Source organism: Danio rerio, chromosome 19 (genome assembly GCF_049306965.1).
Source record: "Danio rerio strain Tuebingen ecotype United States chromosome 19, GRCz12tu, whole genome shotgun sequence".
Lineage (NCBI taxonomy): Eukaryota > Metazoa > Chordata > Actinopteri > Cypriniformes > Danionidae > Danio > Danio rerio.
In genome coordinates this window covers 31194241-31211864 of record NC_133194.1, presented here as the reverse complement: position 1 = coordinate 31211864, position 17624 = coordinate 31194241, and the positions used below count along the sequence as shown (strand labels likewise).

Below are 17624 nucleotides of genomic sequence, written 5' to 3'. Positions count from 1 at the left end.
GCGGCTTTGTGAATATTACTTTGTAAGACATTGTGTGTTTTAAAAACTACAATTTATTAATTTTGCAACGTAATATTGTAAATGCCTAGTATTTTAAGCCTCTCTGTGATTTTTGTTACATCAGCAGTGAGACTAAGTAAACACTTGATTGTGAAAAGCCGAGTTTAATAACACTGTTTTAATCACTCACAATCAAACATCAGAATTGCTTATCCGAACTTAGACACCCTTGCCAAATTCAGCGTGCGATCTAGGAAAGGGGGGCCGCATAATGTGCCTTTAAAACTAAGTTTGCAGTGTAGATGGAATGAGGTCAGACAGAAAGCTTCTCATTGCACGCGCCGATTATTATTAGATACTATATTCAGCCAATGGAAAGCGACGGGGCGCGGCTTTGGCTGAGGATAGGCTAGTGACAGCAGCTGATTGGCTGGATTCTCTTTCCTTTATACCTTCGGAAGAGAATAAATCCTTGTGAGGCGGTTTAGCAGAAGTATTGAAAGTTGTGAAGGGTGATCGGAAGCTCAGAGCATGAAAAAGTGCAGTCGTCTAAACCTACCGCATGGTCATACGACAAACTATGCTGAAGACACTTGTCCGTTTCCATTAAACGGCTTCAGATACTTTGCGTCCAGAGCGCACTCTGGGTTCGTTTTCAGTCGAACCGGCAGTTGAACGACAGACTGTTGATTTTGACGAGATTGCCAGGATTGACAGAGCTCCTGACTGGGATATGCGCTTTGCGGATGGCGCGCTGAACCAAAAGACAGCAGAAGCAGCAACTTTGTTTCCACATTGACCAAAGCATATTTTATACAAGAGTGAAGAAGAAAGACTCTTAGCGCTTTCAACGCGTCTAGCGCTGCAGCACGTGTAGGATTTTTGTGCGCAATTAAAAGTTGAGACTGTTGTAGTGCATGGGCACAGACCTGGCTATGGTGGAGCAGACGCACACCAGCAGCAGCAGCAGTAGCGACGTGCTCCCCGGCGACTCCATTGATTCTGGGGAGATGGACTTAGACATGGACGCCTCTCCGACTCCAGGCTCTCCAAATTCAGCCGGTGATAAAATGGACATTGCCTGGTGCAAAACCCCATCGGGACACATCAAGAGGCCAATGAACGCATTCATGGTCTGGTCGCAGATTGAGAGGCGCAAGATTATGGAGCAGTCGCCGGACATGCACAACGCGGAGATCTCCAAGAGACTCGGCAAGCGCTGGAAACTTTTAAAAGACAGCGACAAGATCCCCTTCATCCGCGAGGCCGAGCGCCTGCGGCTCAAGCACATGGCAGACTATCCAGACTACAAATATCGACCTCGGAAGAAGGTGAAGTCATCCAGCGGAAAGACTGGAGAGAAGGCGGAGCGCGTGAGCGCTAGCCCCGGCGCCAAGTCTGCATCCAAAAAGAGCTCGAAAACTCTCAGCAGGACGCACAGAAAGTCCACAACGCTCGAGCTGACCTCACACTCCGTCCCTGCAGACCACCACGCACTCTACAAATCCAGGTCCGTGTCCGCCGCCAAACAAATCCCAGAGAAACCAGCAAAGCGCGGGCATGTGTACGGGGGATGCAGCACAGACAGCAGCCCGCCCTCTGTCGCGGTGCCGGCCAGTCCCACCCTGAGCAGCTCGGCGGAATCCAGCGACCCGCTGAGCTTGTACGAGGACGGGCTCGCGAGCGGAAAGGAAGACGCGGAGCCTGCCGCGCGCTTCAAGTACACCCGCGCGCCGTCTCCGACGCCCTCCGCCTCGCACTCGTACTCCTCGCAGTCATCCTCCTCGGATGAGGAGTTCGAGGACGAGCTGGCGGACCCCAGCCCTGGCTTTGACAGCTTCAGCACCTTTGGCACAGCGCCTCTGGACAGAGATTTGGAGTTCAACTTTGAGTCGGGCTCCGGCTCGCACTTTGAGTTCCCCGACTACTGCACACCAGAGGTGAGCGAGTTGATGATATCAGGGGACTGGCTCGAATCCACGATATCTAACTTGGTGTTCACTTATTGAGCGCTAGTTATGAAAGGACAGCTTTGAGAGAAAAAAAAAACACTCAAAATGACTGGAGGGCTGCAAACTCCTCCGAGACGAGTCAGACGACGAGTCAACGACATGATTCCTCGTGTTTATCATGCATCAGATACTGTGGGTTTTCATTATCCACTGACAAGAGTGCAGATGAAAGTGCTTAGCTTGCTCGTTTGGTGCTGGAGGGAGGCGCGCTTTGGACGCAGAGGAAGGCATTGCGCGGTGGCGAGTTGACGTTGTGCGCCCTCTTCGACTTAAAAAGGGACGTTTTTAAAGAGAAAAAAAAGTCTGGTCTGAATGCTTGTTGTGCTGGAGGTACTGAGCGGAGAGCATGCGAGCGATTCATTTGCTCGCGCTTGAGATTGTTTACCAGAATCGTTTGTTAGACCAGAGTCGCATGCTTTCATTACGATTTAACTACGAAAGGCTGTCGAGAAGCGTAACTGATGTTGATTGATTCTTTGAAACCGAATGGCAGACGCAAAAACAAACACAATCACCAGCTTTTCTGTCGTCATGACATCAGGATTCAGACGCAACTCAGATGATTCGACTCTTTTACACTACAAATCAGGACCAAAATTCATCAGAGGAGCGTTTATTCTCTCTCTCTCTATCTCTCTCTCTCTCTGTCTGCTTTTTACTTTTTCATCCTCGAGTAACTTTTCTGCGCTGGCATTTTTATACTCTCGATGTATTTATAACGGCCAAACATTGCTCCTCTAACTCCCCTCAGTCCGTTGTGTTCTAGTCAGTCTGTTGTGTGTATAGGCTACTACACATGCACATGTCCGTCTGTCTCGCGGAAGGGCTAGACTTGTTTCGTATTATTTAATTGATGACCTCTCACATGGAACGGAGATTAAATGTTTCATTATTTTCTGAGTGTATTTTTGTACAAAATCTATCGAGGGGGTGTCAATCGGTGAATATCGCTGTTTGGATTTCCGATTTTTAAAAGCAGGGGGTTGGGTTGTCTCCAAAATCTGCCCCCTAAACATGTTTACAGTGTCAATCCACAGGCTTCTTAAAGAGACAGTATCTGCATTTCAACGACCAATCGTCATTAGCCTACGATGCGCGCGCTGAGTGAGGTGTTTTATGTAGCTGCAGCAGCGAAGGCTGCGATTTATTGGGGATACTGTACCTTTTGAATACCGACTTCTTTGTGCTTTTTCTAGTGACACGTTTCGGTTTGAACCACTGGATGGAATTACAGATACGGTCGAAATGCCTATAATTCATGAACAATGAAGTACATCTTCACTCCATAATTGTACAAGGATATTTAATCTTTTCTACTTGTTGGCTAAATGTAGCTAATTGTTTTAGTATATTATGGCATGGCGAATAGCATTTTGTATTTCTCAATTCAGGTTTATGTAGAGCAGTTGTGTTTAAGGCAGAGGATCAACATGAAGATTTCTATGTACAATGACTGTAAAATAAGTAAAAGATTGCGTGTTTATGTCTGACAATGATATATCATGACAGGAGCGAGAACATATATCTTTATACATCCCTATGTTTAAGAGTGTTGTTCATGACTTTTGGAATATATAGATATGTTTTATTGTTTCATTTTGTGCAATATGCTGTGTACAATATTGTTTTGTCTTGCCATACCATATCTCAACATTTGAGTAGTGAACTCAAAAAGCCAGCCAATTGTGTCAAGTCACTGCCTGTCAGACCTCTGTACAGAACTTTGTCTTTTTCCAAGAAGGAAATAAAATCAGCTGGAACTGAACGTCTTACGTTGCAAGACTATTTCTCTTCACAGTTAAACACTTCATAAAAGTAAAGAATAAGCCTGCACCACAATGCTTCACTTTTGACAGCAGTATTGCCTCACTACACCAACACTGAAAGAAAAAATAATGGCTTCACGCTTATCACACTCGAAGCAAAACAACCACACTGCATACATTTTTTAAAATAAAGGTTTTATATTGACATTAATGGTTTCAGGAAGAACATTTAACATCCAAACTCAGCAAAACAGTTATTCATACTAAAATATGGTTCTGTTTCTAAGGAATAGTTTACTGAACAAGTCTTTGAGGGCACATAATGTGGCATCACAGTGAAAACCCCTTTGGAATCTTTCATTTTTAATAGAAATCATAATTTTATCCTAAATGTTTGCATGTTTTATCTTTTCAATCAAATTTATATAGCAGCAACTTTCCAAATTGCTTTATAAGAGCAAAACAAAATGATCATGACACAGCTGTAAACAAAGCCCTTGTTAGTTTCTAAAATGCAACGTGCTCTCAAGAAATGCTTTAAAAACTCTCTGGTTTTCAATATTAAGCTCAAAGCTTCAATATGAACACAGTTAATTATTAACTTCACTCTTCTGCATCACTGCTTTGTTTAGTTCATAACACACACACACACACAGGAGCACACCAAAACATTGACCAGCAGGTCTGATGCAAACAGAGCAACGAGGAACCATTCCATAATGACATACACTTCTTCAGTCTTTAAGTAAACATCCATCCATCCATCGCTCCCCATGTCCGCAATAAGACACAGGCGAATGGCTACGTGACAATCCAGACGTTACAGACACACAATAATCACATTACACGGCCGCAATACGACATGTTTACATGAGAGAAAAATAGATCAGATGGTTTGTCAGTGTCTCAAGAGCTGAGTGTTCCAGCAACTCGGGCCTGAGTCATTATCTAGCATCATCCCGGCTGATAGCGCAGGGTGTGAACCTAATGCCCTAGTCAAGTGTGAGCATGGATGCACACTGCAGCACGAGGGTCTAGACATGGGCTCTGTGGGGGAGGAGTGCGAGACAGATGAGATGTCTCTGCCGGGAGGCTACATTGGGGGCGCTCAAGTGGATTGTTCAGCAGGGATGACTGCTGAAACCAATTAATTCCTTCTGGGTGCACTGGTTTGTGTCGGGAGCGGGGAGGGGGGGGTCTCTCGAAAGATTTCGTGTTAATCTGTTTACATCCCCCAAATGAGAAAAGAGACAGGAAGCTGTTTGAATACCACAGTTGTGTAAAGTTGAGATATGAATGCATCAGGCTGTCAAGCACACTTGGATGATGGATTGTGAAGGGGTGATGGTTGCAACAAGCTCATGTATCTGTGTGTTGCTTGTAATGTACTTGTTTGTTATCAGTATTCCCTATAATAGTATTCCCTATAATAATTATTTCTTCTAAAGAATGTCTTATTTGTTATATTTACATTTTTATTGTTTTTATTTTAAGTTAATAATAATTAAAAAAAAAACATTTAAGGTCAATTTTATTAGCCCCCTTGAGCAATGTTTTTCTTTCGACTGTCTACAGAGCAAGCCATCATTATACAATGACTTACCTAATTACCATAACTTGCCTAATTAACCTAATTAACCTAGGTAAGCCTTTAAATGTCATTTTAAGCTGCATACTAGTATTTAAAAATATCTAGTAAAGTATTATGTTTAGTAATGTGTTGTAACAATCTTCTCTCAGTTAAACAGAAAATTGGGGAAAAAATTACAGGGGGATAATAATTCAGACTTATAATATATATATATATATATATATATATATATATATATATATATATATATATATATATATATATATATATATATATATATATATATATATATATATATTTTTTTTTTTTTTTTTTTTTTTTTTCAAGATGCCTTCTGTATGGAGTTGCATGCATTGCACTGGTCTGACACTTGTCTTGCTGAATTGTCTACCCCAGTTTCATCTTTAGCATCTGTTGATGTAGGTGTTGGGACTGAAGCAGCTAAAAATATTCATTTCCACTGATGATGGTAGGGTTGCTTTTAGACTACTGAAAGATTTCAGCTGCTGTCTTGGCTTTCCGTGTCTTTTCAACCTCACTTTCTTCATGTGTCCAATATTTTTCCTTGTGTCATTTCACATAATGTCATTTCTAAACAAATGATTTTTGTTTTACTTACATGGATTAAATTGATTGTTACTGACATCTGTTGAAAATTCAAAGTCAACATGACCTTTAGAAATGTTCTTTTGGTAAAAATAGTCACGTTCAATACTTATTTTACCTGCTTTAATATACTGCCTCTTTATTTTTAGTATTTAATAAAAATTAATTAACAAGATCAACATGCTGAAGAACTATTCAGTGCTAACAGAAGGCAGCACAGATGGTTTGAATCGGTGCACTTAGAGAGATTAGGAACCCTTAGAAATATTTACACTTATCCACATACTATGCTTGCCACTATGTCACTAATACAGCCTAATAAGCCGCCATAAAAGTACATTTATATATTAACCACCCTCAAGCAATTCATTTAAAAACCAAGATCTCAGTACAATCAACATTTTGGAAAGAAATAAACAGCTGCAGAAGGTGAATCAACATATCTCTCATTTATGAATATCATTTTAAGAACTGATTTATGAGTGATTTATCCAAGGCTATGCGAAGACTTATTTTTTGAATGCATCTGTCAGCTTTGAAATGTTGAGCTTTTTGGCTTTTCATAAAGTGTTGTTTTTTTTTTCTCTAAAAGAAAGCATCCAAAGCATCTTGTTTTGTTGTTGTTGTTGTATTTTTTAATTACTGCATAATATTAAAGGCAGTTTTCTTTAAATATTTTTTAATCTGCATAAATTTCTACAGCAGAATTAACATACACCAAATTTTTACATTTTTATTCTAATATCTGTATTCTGAAGGTCTAAGACAGAGGCATATTTATGCGTATTTAATTTAAATTTTTTTTTTTTTTTGCTAGTTTGGTGTATTTTCTGAATTATGAAGGGATAGACATACCAAAATTCTCCTTAGTAAAAAAACAGTTGACTGTAAAATGTAAACTAACAAAAATAAAAAGGTTTAAATAAAATAAATAAAAATAAAAGACATAAATAAATAAATAAATAAATAAATAAATAAATAAATAAATAAATAAATAAATAAATAAATAAATAAATAAATCTTGATGTAAAACAAATCTGCAGATTTAGCTATGCTGAATGATTTTAGGCGTATCTTAACTAAAAACTTAATATATGAAATAAAATATAATACATTTATAACTTTTATTTAATGTTTACAATGCAAATCCAATTAGATTAATTTGGTAATCAAAGCAAGTCTCTCATATATCCACCAAAAGACAGAAAATATTACTTTACAAACTGTATTGTAAATAAATCAAATAACATTTTAATATTGCTGTTATTATATCACAATAATATTAGTGAAATTAATTACTCTGGCCACCCCTGTGGCTACCTTAATATGATTTTTCTGTTGATATTATTGAGTTAAATGTACTTACATAAATTCACAATATATCAATAAATAAAGAATAAAAATAAAGAAAATAAAATGCAGCCATTAAATTATTGTGGACTGATTGGTGCCACTGAAATAGCTGGTTCAATGCCCCTCCCCTTCCCCTATTGTCTATGACAGCACGCACACACCTTCAATAGACAGCAATGGCAATTTTTTTAAAGAAACAACAACAGGTATGTATGTCATACATTTATGTCTTGACTAATAAACTATCCTATGTTCTATGTTAAGTTTTTAAAAACCAAATTTGTTAACGTCACTTAACAAGACTCGAAATTAGGTAATTTTGGTTTGCTTTGTTTAATGTTTTTGCTTTTCTACAGAACATTCGCATTGGCTGAGTACCACACATTATATGCATGCTGTTATACAATGAAAATTTTACTATAATTTCCTATGTAAGCATGAGCTAAATATCACCGTTTTGCTATTCAGGCTGAACCGCTGACGTTCAGTCACAGCAGATAAGCTGACTTTACCATAGCAATTTTAAGGTTGCGTTAAGTTCTTTAAAAAAAAAATGAAGGATAAAGTTCTTGTAACATTATTTGTTTAGGATTGTTTGTCGAACAGAGACGAAACACGACTTTGGGTTCATGGGATTGTACACTTTTTATTAGGAAATTATTATTTTTAAAATGAAAAATGTTGTTTTATCCAATTGAAAACCACAAATTCCCCAAAATAAATAAATAAATAAATAAATAAATAAATAAATAAAAAAATAAATAAATGTGTTTTGAAATCAGCTTTTCATAATCTAGTAAATTTACAGTAGCTCCTCATTTTTTTTTGCTGGTTGACTCACAAGGGCCACACATATCAATGATTTTGTGCCTGTATTTTGTAAAAAGGTACTTAGAAGAAGCTTTATTGATAATGTTGTGGCTCAAAAAGCAATATGGATAAATGGCATTATTAGGGTCTGAATAGTTAGTGAGAGTGTATAGTAATGCCTTTTGTTCAGTTTTTTCATTTGTCTGTTTTATTAATTAATATATAATAAATATGATAATAAAATAGTTTTTAAAACTAAATATTGGTTTTTATTTGGTTTGCTCATGTACTTGCTGAATTATTTCAAGGAATAAATAGCAATAGTTCAAAGTTAATAAATTAAATGAATTAAAACCACATTATTCCGTTTACCAGAAACAAAAATAAAACATTACACTGAATTCATTATTTTTGTGTGTGCCACACCAAGATTTGGTTTGGCTTCTTCTGGCCACCCCTAAGAAAATTTTCTGGGGACGCCACTGGGGAATTAAAGTTTTATATTGTGCAAAAGAGTTATATAAGCTTGAAGCAAGCAGTACAACATAATTGCGGTACACAGGAGCAGATTTAACCAACAAGCGAAGTAAGCTGCCGCTTAGGGGAAACCTGGGGGCCCCCAATAAATATCTAGAAGTATAAATTATACCTATAAACAATATATAAAATCGTTTTCTACCATATTTGTTATGATGAGAGTTACAAATACAAATTTAAAGTAATTAAATATTATTTTACATACAATCAAATGTAATATTATTATAATAATATAAAGGTATGTAATAATAATAATAATATTGCAAAATAATTAATGGAGCAGTCCAGCAGTAAAATCTATAAAATATGTATATATATTTTTTGATTTTTTGTTGTACATTCATTTTAAGAAAATGAATCATTTAAAATGTAGAGATTGCAATAATATAAAATGTAAAATAATAAAAATAATAATAATAATAATAAAAAGACACAAATAAAAAAGCAAATTAAATAAAATTTAAATAAAAGTAGAAAGGGTGCATTTCAGGACTTGGACCCAATGGCTGGAATTGCTTAGGGCCCCAAAATCCCTGCAGGGATTCCTTATTATTTTCCTTATTGAGTCCATGTAAGATGGAATATAAATCCAATGTTCAGAATCTTGGACCACACATGTATGCAAATTAGCACATATTTAATGATATAATATTTTTTTACACATTTAAACATTACATTTTAGAAAAGCTGTACCTCTAAAACACATATATTTGCAATTCTTGATATAATTCATCAATTGGGGAAATATGGTGATACCATTAATTAATTAATTAATTGATTTATTGACTTACATTAAATAAGTTTCTTCACAAAAGTCTATTCTGCAAAGTGCATGATATCGGACAAGGGGTGGGGTCATGCGTGAAAGGGGCGTGGTCAGACGAGCCGTCTAAGCACGTGTAGACAAAGCGCATCATCAATACAACCAAACATCCGAACGCGGAAAGTTTTGCGCTTATGGATTATAACGACAAAACGGGATTGCCTCTCAGTGGACCTCCACACGTGTTTGACAAAACTCTCCGAAGATGACATCCTGACGTAGGTAAATGGTTTTGGGATATTTCAGCGGTAGTTTTAGTGCGCCTGCTCTCAAAGTTGAGCACAAAGGGGGAGTGGAGTATTCCTTTGTTCATCATGTAATGAACTGACTGCTTGTAAACTTCACTTGGACACGAGACATTGGGATGTAACTCGATTACTGAATGGAATCTTAACATTGGATGACTTTTCATAAACTTGACCTGGTTGGAAACAGTTTGTGGGATTTTATCTGCTCAGCACAATTTACAAGTGGAATAAATCAACAAAGAAAGAAGTCACGTTTTCGGTCCACCTGCTTTACAATGCATTTTAATGTATAGTATGTTTAATATTGATTACAACACAAATGGACAAAAAATATATATATATATATATATATAACAATTTATAGTAAAAACGTTTTTGAATCATACTATATTACTTGAATTATTATGTTCTGGTAATTTTGGTAATTAATTGGCAGTATTGTATTAATATTTTAGTATTCATCACTGTTTAAAGTAGTGAAGATTGAATTATACTGTAGTATTTATAAGTTTATCAATTCACTATAGTTAACACTACAAAATGTTGTAAATATTATAATATATACTGTGCTATAATATTTTATAGCATGGTTAATAAATACAATTAAACTAAATACTACCATAATATTTTTTTCATTCGGAAAGTTAGACTATAATCAACATTTATTAATGAAGGTTAGCAACAGGTAGTTTGATTGTTTTCAGTTATTTCGTGTAGCCGTTCTGAGAAAAAGAGTATATTTTATGAGTATATTATAATGTGTGTTTTTATTTAACTTTACAATGAAAAATATGATCAAATATTATTATTTAGACAGATAATAGTTTAATAAAGACAGGTAATCTTTATCTATATACAAAACGTATCATAATGAGACGCCATATGCAGAAGGTACAAAAGCCAGTTTAATTTAAAAAGGAATCCATTATTTATTATTAAATTAATAATAAAATAGATATTTAATTTGTTCAGGCCTTTTGTATTTTAAACTTCATGTTGAGGTCATTGGTTGTTCTCCGTTATTATACGTAGTTACTGGTGCCCTTGATTCTTTTAAAGTCCTACAAGCCATAGATTAGGTCACAGTTTTTGTTTGCTACAAATAGAGATTATTATTATTTTTTCCTTTTTCTTGTTTTTTTTTGCTCATTAAGTATAAAATAGATAGCTGTTTTGTGATTGACTGGACTGAGGCCTATGGATGCAACACAAGCAACCCTTTCAGAACGATAGGAAATGAGTAATGTGCAATACAAAGAGACCTCATTTAACCCAGAAGAGAAAAAGGGCATTTGAATGCTAGAAGCCACACTTTACAATGTGGAAATGCTATTCCAACAAAAAATATTAAAATGCTTAACCTCTTTTTTTTCTCCTTTTTTTTTTTACTTGTTTTAATGTTATTTTTTATTTTGTTTTGAGTTGACAGTAGAAATGAGCTTGAGTGGGGCATCTTTCAGAATGTGAATTTACTTCAGTTGTTTAATGTGAACACTTCATTTAAAATGGAATAAAAAAGTAAAAAAAAAAAACAAGTAAAGAAATCATTATTGAAGATATCTAGTGTAAACTTAGATTATTAAATAAAAATAAAATCATGTAACATAAAAAAAATTACATATCTTACACATTTTGATTAATACATATAGGATTTTAGCTAATAAAATGCTTGTACAGCATTTATTAATCATAGTTCAACATATACTATCGCATTATTAAAGATGTTCTTGTTGGCATTAATGCACTGTGAATTAACATGAACTAACAATAAACTGTATTTTCATTCACCAATGATACCAAAGATGATAAAATACTGTAACAAATGTGTTGATCGTAGCTTTTTCATTTTAGTAAACACATTAACATTTGTCCCGTATTGTAATGTTACCAAAATACCAAAACATAAAATAATAAACTATAAGTTGATGACGTACTGACACTTTATTTACTATTAATTATATCTTTATTAATATATATGCAATAACAATGCGTTAATGATAATTGTTACAATCTATGTTCTAATATATTGTTACATTAATAATAATAATAACACACCGTTAAAAAAGCATAATGGAAAAAGTCTTGACAACAAATAATTTTATGTAGCTTTAACTTATTTTTATTCTAAATCAGAGATGCCCAAAGTATGGCCCGCAGACCAAAGTTGGCCCATTGTATCCTTTGATTTGGCCCACCATCCAATCTGAGAGGAGAGTGATTTTGATGGAGAGAGTTGGGGTGAATGCCTTTAATTCAGAGATCATCATTATAATTTGATGTAACCTTTTTGTATGTTTTATTGCTGAGCTACAAAAAAGCAAACTGAATTTAAGTATTTCAATTAAATGTAAATGAGTCTTAATTTTATCAAATGTAATTACTGTCACTTGATAGATAGATAGAGGACTATGCAGAAGACATTGGCAAGACAAAAGCTGGTTTAATTCTGTCAGAATTTAGATTGTTTTGTTTTTACTGTAATAAGTTAATTGTACAATTTTAAACATAATGACTTAGTTGGTATAAAATAACGTTTTCTAGTAATTTTAAACAATAATAAACAAATTAGGAAATTACCTATGGTAAATAACCTAACCTATATTTACCTTTGGCCCATTAGCCTCAATTAAGTTTGGTTTTTAGCCCTTCAAAAGGAAAAGTTTGGGCACCCCTGTTTTAAATGTATCAGGTTTTCACTAGATTTTTTTAGTTATACAAAGTTTAACTTAATATTTTTAGTCAGTTTGCTTGATGTAAGTTGAGATGACTATGGCTTAATTTGATTCAACTAAAATATTAAAAGCAGAACAAATTTCTTTACAGTGCAATTTAAATGAATATCTCACAATGCCATGGTTTCAGTCAGCATTACTATGATTAATTGTGATAAATATTGGTGGTTTGTGTATTGAAAAGTTTGATTTTTGCTTCTCAGTGCTGTTGAGCATATTAGCAATTAGTTTGTATAACTAAAAAATAAAGGTTCATGGTTACACGAACATCTTTGGAAACTTTCAATTTCACAAAAAGTTGTGGAAAAATGTTCTTTATACTCTTAAAATGTTATTCATGCTAAAAAAATGTTTTTTTTAAAATTATTATTGTTATTATTTTTTTTTTATGAAATCCTAACCGAAATATTATTTTTGAGAACCCAAAATGGCTATTCTATGGCAGTGTTTGTCAACCATGTTTCTGGAGGACCACCAGCTCTCCACATTTTGCACACTCCTTAAACAAACACACCTGATTCAGATCATGAGCTCATAACAGAGGCTGAAAGACCTGTAATGGGTGTAACCGACAAAGGAGATATTTACATGCAGTGTTGGTTGTCCTCCAGGAACGTGGTTGAGAAACATTGTTCTATGGGACCCTGCAAAAACACCATTTAGATTTTTTTTTAGAATGAATGCACGAAACCTGAACAGTTACTAGGTGTTATTACTAAAATGAAAAATGTTATTGATTACAAATTAAATTTTGTAGTTTGTGGCAAATCTACAGTAAATTGATTTTAGGTAGTATACTTTGATTACTTTCGGATTACCCTTAACCTTGGTAAAATCTCAGGGGTGATTCAAGTGAATAAAGTGTCCCAAATGGTAAAAAATGGCCAACATTACATTCACACCAAAATTCAGAAAATTGGTTGTAATCTAACTGAATTGTAAGAATGCTAAATATTATAAAATATTATTTAAAAAAGGAAAATATAAATAAAAAAAGAGTAAAAGAAAAATAACTGAATACCAATGAGTATGTTTACATGGACACCAATAATCCGATTTTAATTCGATTAAGACAATACTCTAATTAAGAGTCGATCATGTAAATTGTGATTTTTGATTACCTTAATCCAACTAAAGTCATAATCGAACTAAACAGAAATCAAATCAAGACATGTGGAGTATGCTGATTTTAATCGCATTATTGAAGTGCAGTACAGAAATGTAAACACCTAAATAAAACTATTACAGTCTAGTAGGATTTTCACCGCATATCCGACAGGATAGTCTACACACACAGCATGCATGAAATGTTCCTGAATGTAGGTGAAAGTGCCAAACTGCAGTTAAAGTTGACAAATTAAAAATGGAACACTGGAAATTTCATGAAACTCTGTAGGAAATGTGGATAGCGTGGTGACGCTAATCCAATTATGTGCTATAACATGTAAAACGAGATCATGAAAAGAACATTCAAAAAGCAACTCATGTAAATGCCTTAATCATATTATTGTGTTAATCAGATTGAGGCAAATAATTCAATTACTGATCTTGCAATCAATACAAAGTTATTGTAATCTAATTACAAACATTCAAAAATAAGCTATTTTCATGTACATAACGTACATTTGTAATCCAATGTGTAATCTAGATTACAAGGAATCTGCAACTGTCCACCATTACAAACCTTTTTGTACACACAGCACAAAGTTTCCATTTGTGTTAAAAGGGTGGTCGAGAGTGTATTTTTTAAGGCTTGGTTTTGTTTATAACATGCAAAGCAATGTGTGCTCATGCTTCATTTGTACAAAATCACATTATTTTTCCATATATCTTACTTTGATTATATACAGCTACTCAGCTAACATGAAAACGACTGTCATATATCCTAATTCCTCTGAAAGGCCCACCTTCAAGAGGCTCTGATAGGTCAGCTAACATAATGTGCTGTGATTCGTGGATCGGCACCACGTCACGCCCCTACAAACACACGCTCTTTTGCTGTGTGAGCACTAGCTGAATCAGACAGAAAATGAAGAGCACACAGCTGAACCTCCCACCTGCTCTCTAAAATAAAATCTGACAAGTGTCTTTCACATATATTCAGAATAAGCATGTGTAAGTAATATGAAACGTTCACATATCTTTTGCAAGTTTAATATTTGAGATGTAGAACACACGGAAAGCAGCGGCATAGAGAGGCACTGCATGCGCTGATGAAGATTGTGACTGTTTACATCGGTTTGACTTACCAATATAATTTTGTAGCTAAATTCTTAGCAGTGCCAAACAGCCTTTCCTGTTGTTTACATCCTTGTTTACGTCCTTGCTACAATATTCCATTAACGCTTGAAACTGTGCATGAAATTGATCAATTTTAACAAATACAAATACTTGCAGGTTGTGACTCACAATTCACAGCTTTGTCGGTTTGAGTTTTTAGCCGAATCCAGCACTGAACTGGAAAAGATTCTGGAAGCTGTCCTTTGTCAAATGCTAGCTATATATTTTTTATAATTCTCTGGAACATAATTAAAATTAATTTGTAAGCGCTTCTCTCTTTGAGTCATGTCCTTTGGAAGCCCAAATACAGAAACCGAAGAAGCTCTGTGGAACTGCTTGGACGGAATTTTAGCTTTTTCTGCTATAACATTACAGCGCCTCTGGCCACGCCTCGTTGCTGCGCGGGGTGTATGCGCACGGTGAATGTGCGTTACCTAAAGCATTTGTGATCTCACTAGCCTGAATGTATTTTTTGTAGTCCCCATATTTGTTTGCTGTATGCTTTGCTAAGCTAACCCTATAATAACCAATGTCTCTGTTTGCATTGAACTTTGAGCATCTTAAATTCAGAGATATTGATTATATTCACACAGCGACATTACAGATCAAAACATAATATCATAGTGGACCACGCCTTTAAAAGAACTACAGGTGCTATTAATAAACCTTTATTTTAAGTCCTATCACATTTTTGTCGTTATTTAAAACTGACCAAGGGATCAACAGCTTCTGTGGTTCAGTGTTTCTGCATGACACTGTGTTTGTTTGTGAGTGAGAGAGAGAGCGTCAGACAGGCTATATTAATGTATGCCTGCTCAGAAAGGTTGCTACAGAGAAAGCCGTGTTGCCTTGGGATGTTGAAATGTCTTGTTTTGACATGCCTTGTCTTCCATACAAAAAAAAAAAAAAAAAATTGGGAGAAAAAAGACATTGCAGGCATCAGAAGACAGCACAGCTAATTAGTCACTTTTGTGCGGGAAGCGTGGTGAGATGATGTCACCGGCAGTGGAGTAATTACTACCCATAAATCATAGTGTGTGAGAGGTAGTGCAAGAGGAGCCGAACGCTGGTTCTGGCAGCTCTATTGTCTTGAACTCGCGAGCCCACTTCTGTCTCCTTAGCGGAAAGGTAAATAGACACCTTCTTGCTCGAAGACGTAGTTTAGGATGAAGGAGATGAACCGAAAAGCCGTTCAGTGTCTGTTAACAGCTTCACCTCCCCTATGGTTTCCAGTGTAGTTATGCATCTGTTCAGCACAAGGGTCTTTATTTCTGAAATTAATTTCAGAGGTTTTTTCCTGAGCAAAAGCGATCCGGCTGCGTGGTGACATCAGGCATCATCCGCAGCATTAATTTTCTTCCCAGCATCACAGCGGTTGTTTTGGCACCCCCTTACGTTTTTAATAGTTTGGTATCTTAGGGCCTTGTCAAGATCTTGGTAGAGGTCTTTGAAATTAGACTGAGTTTCTGTCAGCATATGCTTTGATTTACTCTCGCCCCGTCTATCTCTCTACACGCAGCCAAGAAAGCCTGATGTTTTACTGTCCTGAAACGGAGTGCGAATTTGCTGACAGTGCTGAACTGTAGGGATGCTCTGCAGGCTCTGCCCACTTCAGAAGTTTCGCTGCGCTCTCATGTGACGTGCTGTCGTTTTATGGCCGCGAGCAACTGGTGTATGTTTGTGTCATGTTTATGTGCGGTTTGAATGCACACATTTGCTGAAGGGAGGCTTCTGCGTCATGAATGCGGGTCGGTGCTTTGTTCTGCTGGAGTTTGGTTTATATGTGGTGTTTTGATGTTGGATTGTACTGATTTTACACTCTTGGGCGTTTCGAGGAAATGAAGGGCACATCTGGGTTTAAAATAAGGCTTGATGATGAAAAAATTGGACATTGTGATATGTAACACAAAAAATAAGTAATAAATGGAAAAATACAGGAAGTTTTACCAATATTTCTTGTTATGTTATACTTACTGTTACTATAATGGATGGGTCCTGAGAAGTAGGGATATGTGATATATTACTGTGTTATTAAGTTAGCAAGATGCCGAAAATTCTGCTTACGATAAAAACAAAAAGTAATGTAGAAGTAAAGGTTATCGTAATAGTAATGATAATGATGGTTGTGCAATGAATAATTATTACAGTAGTTTGTGTGCAGTAGTTTTGCGTGTTCGAGTCTGTTTGGAAAGAGATTTAATGATATGATTTTACTCCAAATACACTTCATACATAAGTGTTTAAAATGGCAAATTTTTGTGACCAGACATGATTTAATATTACAAAATGTAGAAGAAATCATACTGTTTTACAGTATTCAATATTCAAAGTGATATAGGGTGTTAGCAAGACTTTATAAATGTACTTTATGCTTATAAAATACCCAGGATGGCTTGAAGAAGACAGATAATCCATATATTGCCATATTCTTTTTTTTATTGTTTTCATGTTCATCAATTTATTTATCATATTTATCCTCTTTGCTGTTCTACGGTGATAACCAACATGTTTTCTTCACTACCGTATACACTCACTGGCCAGTGGCCACTTTCATCAAAATAACTCGGTTGTAACGAGTGGTTGCCTTCCTATCAGCTCGAACCACTCTGGTCATTTTCTTCTAAACCCCTGGCATCAACAAGTCATTTCAACCCACAGAACTGCTGCTCACTGAATATTCTCCATTTTTGTTTCATTCTCTGTAAAAACTAGAGATGGTTGTGCATGGAAATCCCTATAGTTTAGCAGTTTCTGAAATACTCAGACAAGCCCATCTGGCATCAACAACCATACCACATTCAAAGTCCATTCTAATGTTCGGTTTGAACTGCAGCAGATTGTCTTGACCATGTCTAAATGCATTGAG

General features: G+C 35.6%; 1 protein-coding gene and 1 long non-coding RNA gene across 2 annotated transcripts in view; both read left to right on the top strand.

Annotated features, from left to right (window-relative positions):
- Positions 1-516: 516 nt before the first annotated feature.
- On the top strand, positions 517-3777 carry sox4a (SRY-box transcription factor 4a). Its single transcript, NM_213122.2, has one exon. It carries the CDS (start codon positions 918-920, stop codon positions 2007-2009), a length of 1092 nt encoding a protein of 363 aa, NP_998287.1. The 5' UTR covers positions 517-917; the 3' UTR covers positions 2010-3777.
- A 5797-nt stretch (positions 3778-9574) lies between these two features.
- The window catches only part of linc.sox4a (linc RNA sox4a), a 102434-nt gene continuing 94384 nt past the window's right edge, over positions 9575-17624 (top strand). The window contains exon 1 of the long non-coding RNA XR_659033.5: positions 9575-9720. This is a non-coding gene — a long non-coding RNA (linc RNA sox4a). The remainder of the gene's footprint in view (positions 9721-17624) is intronic.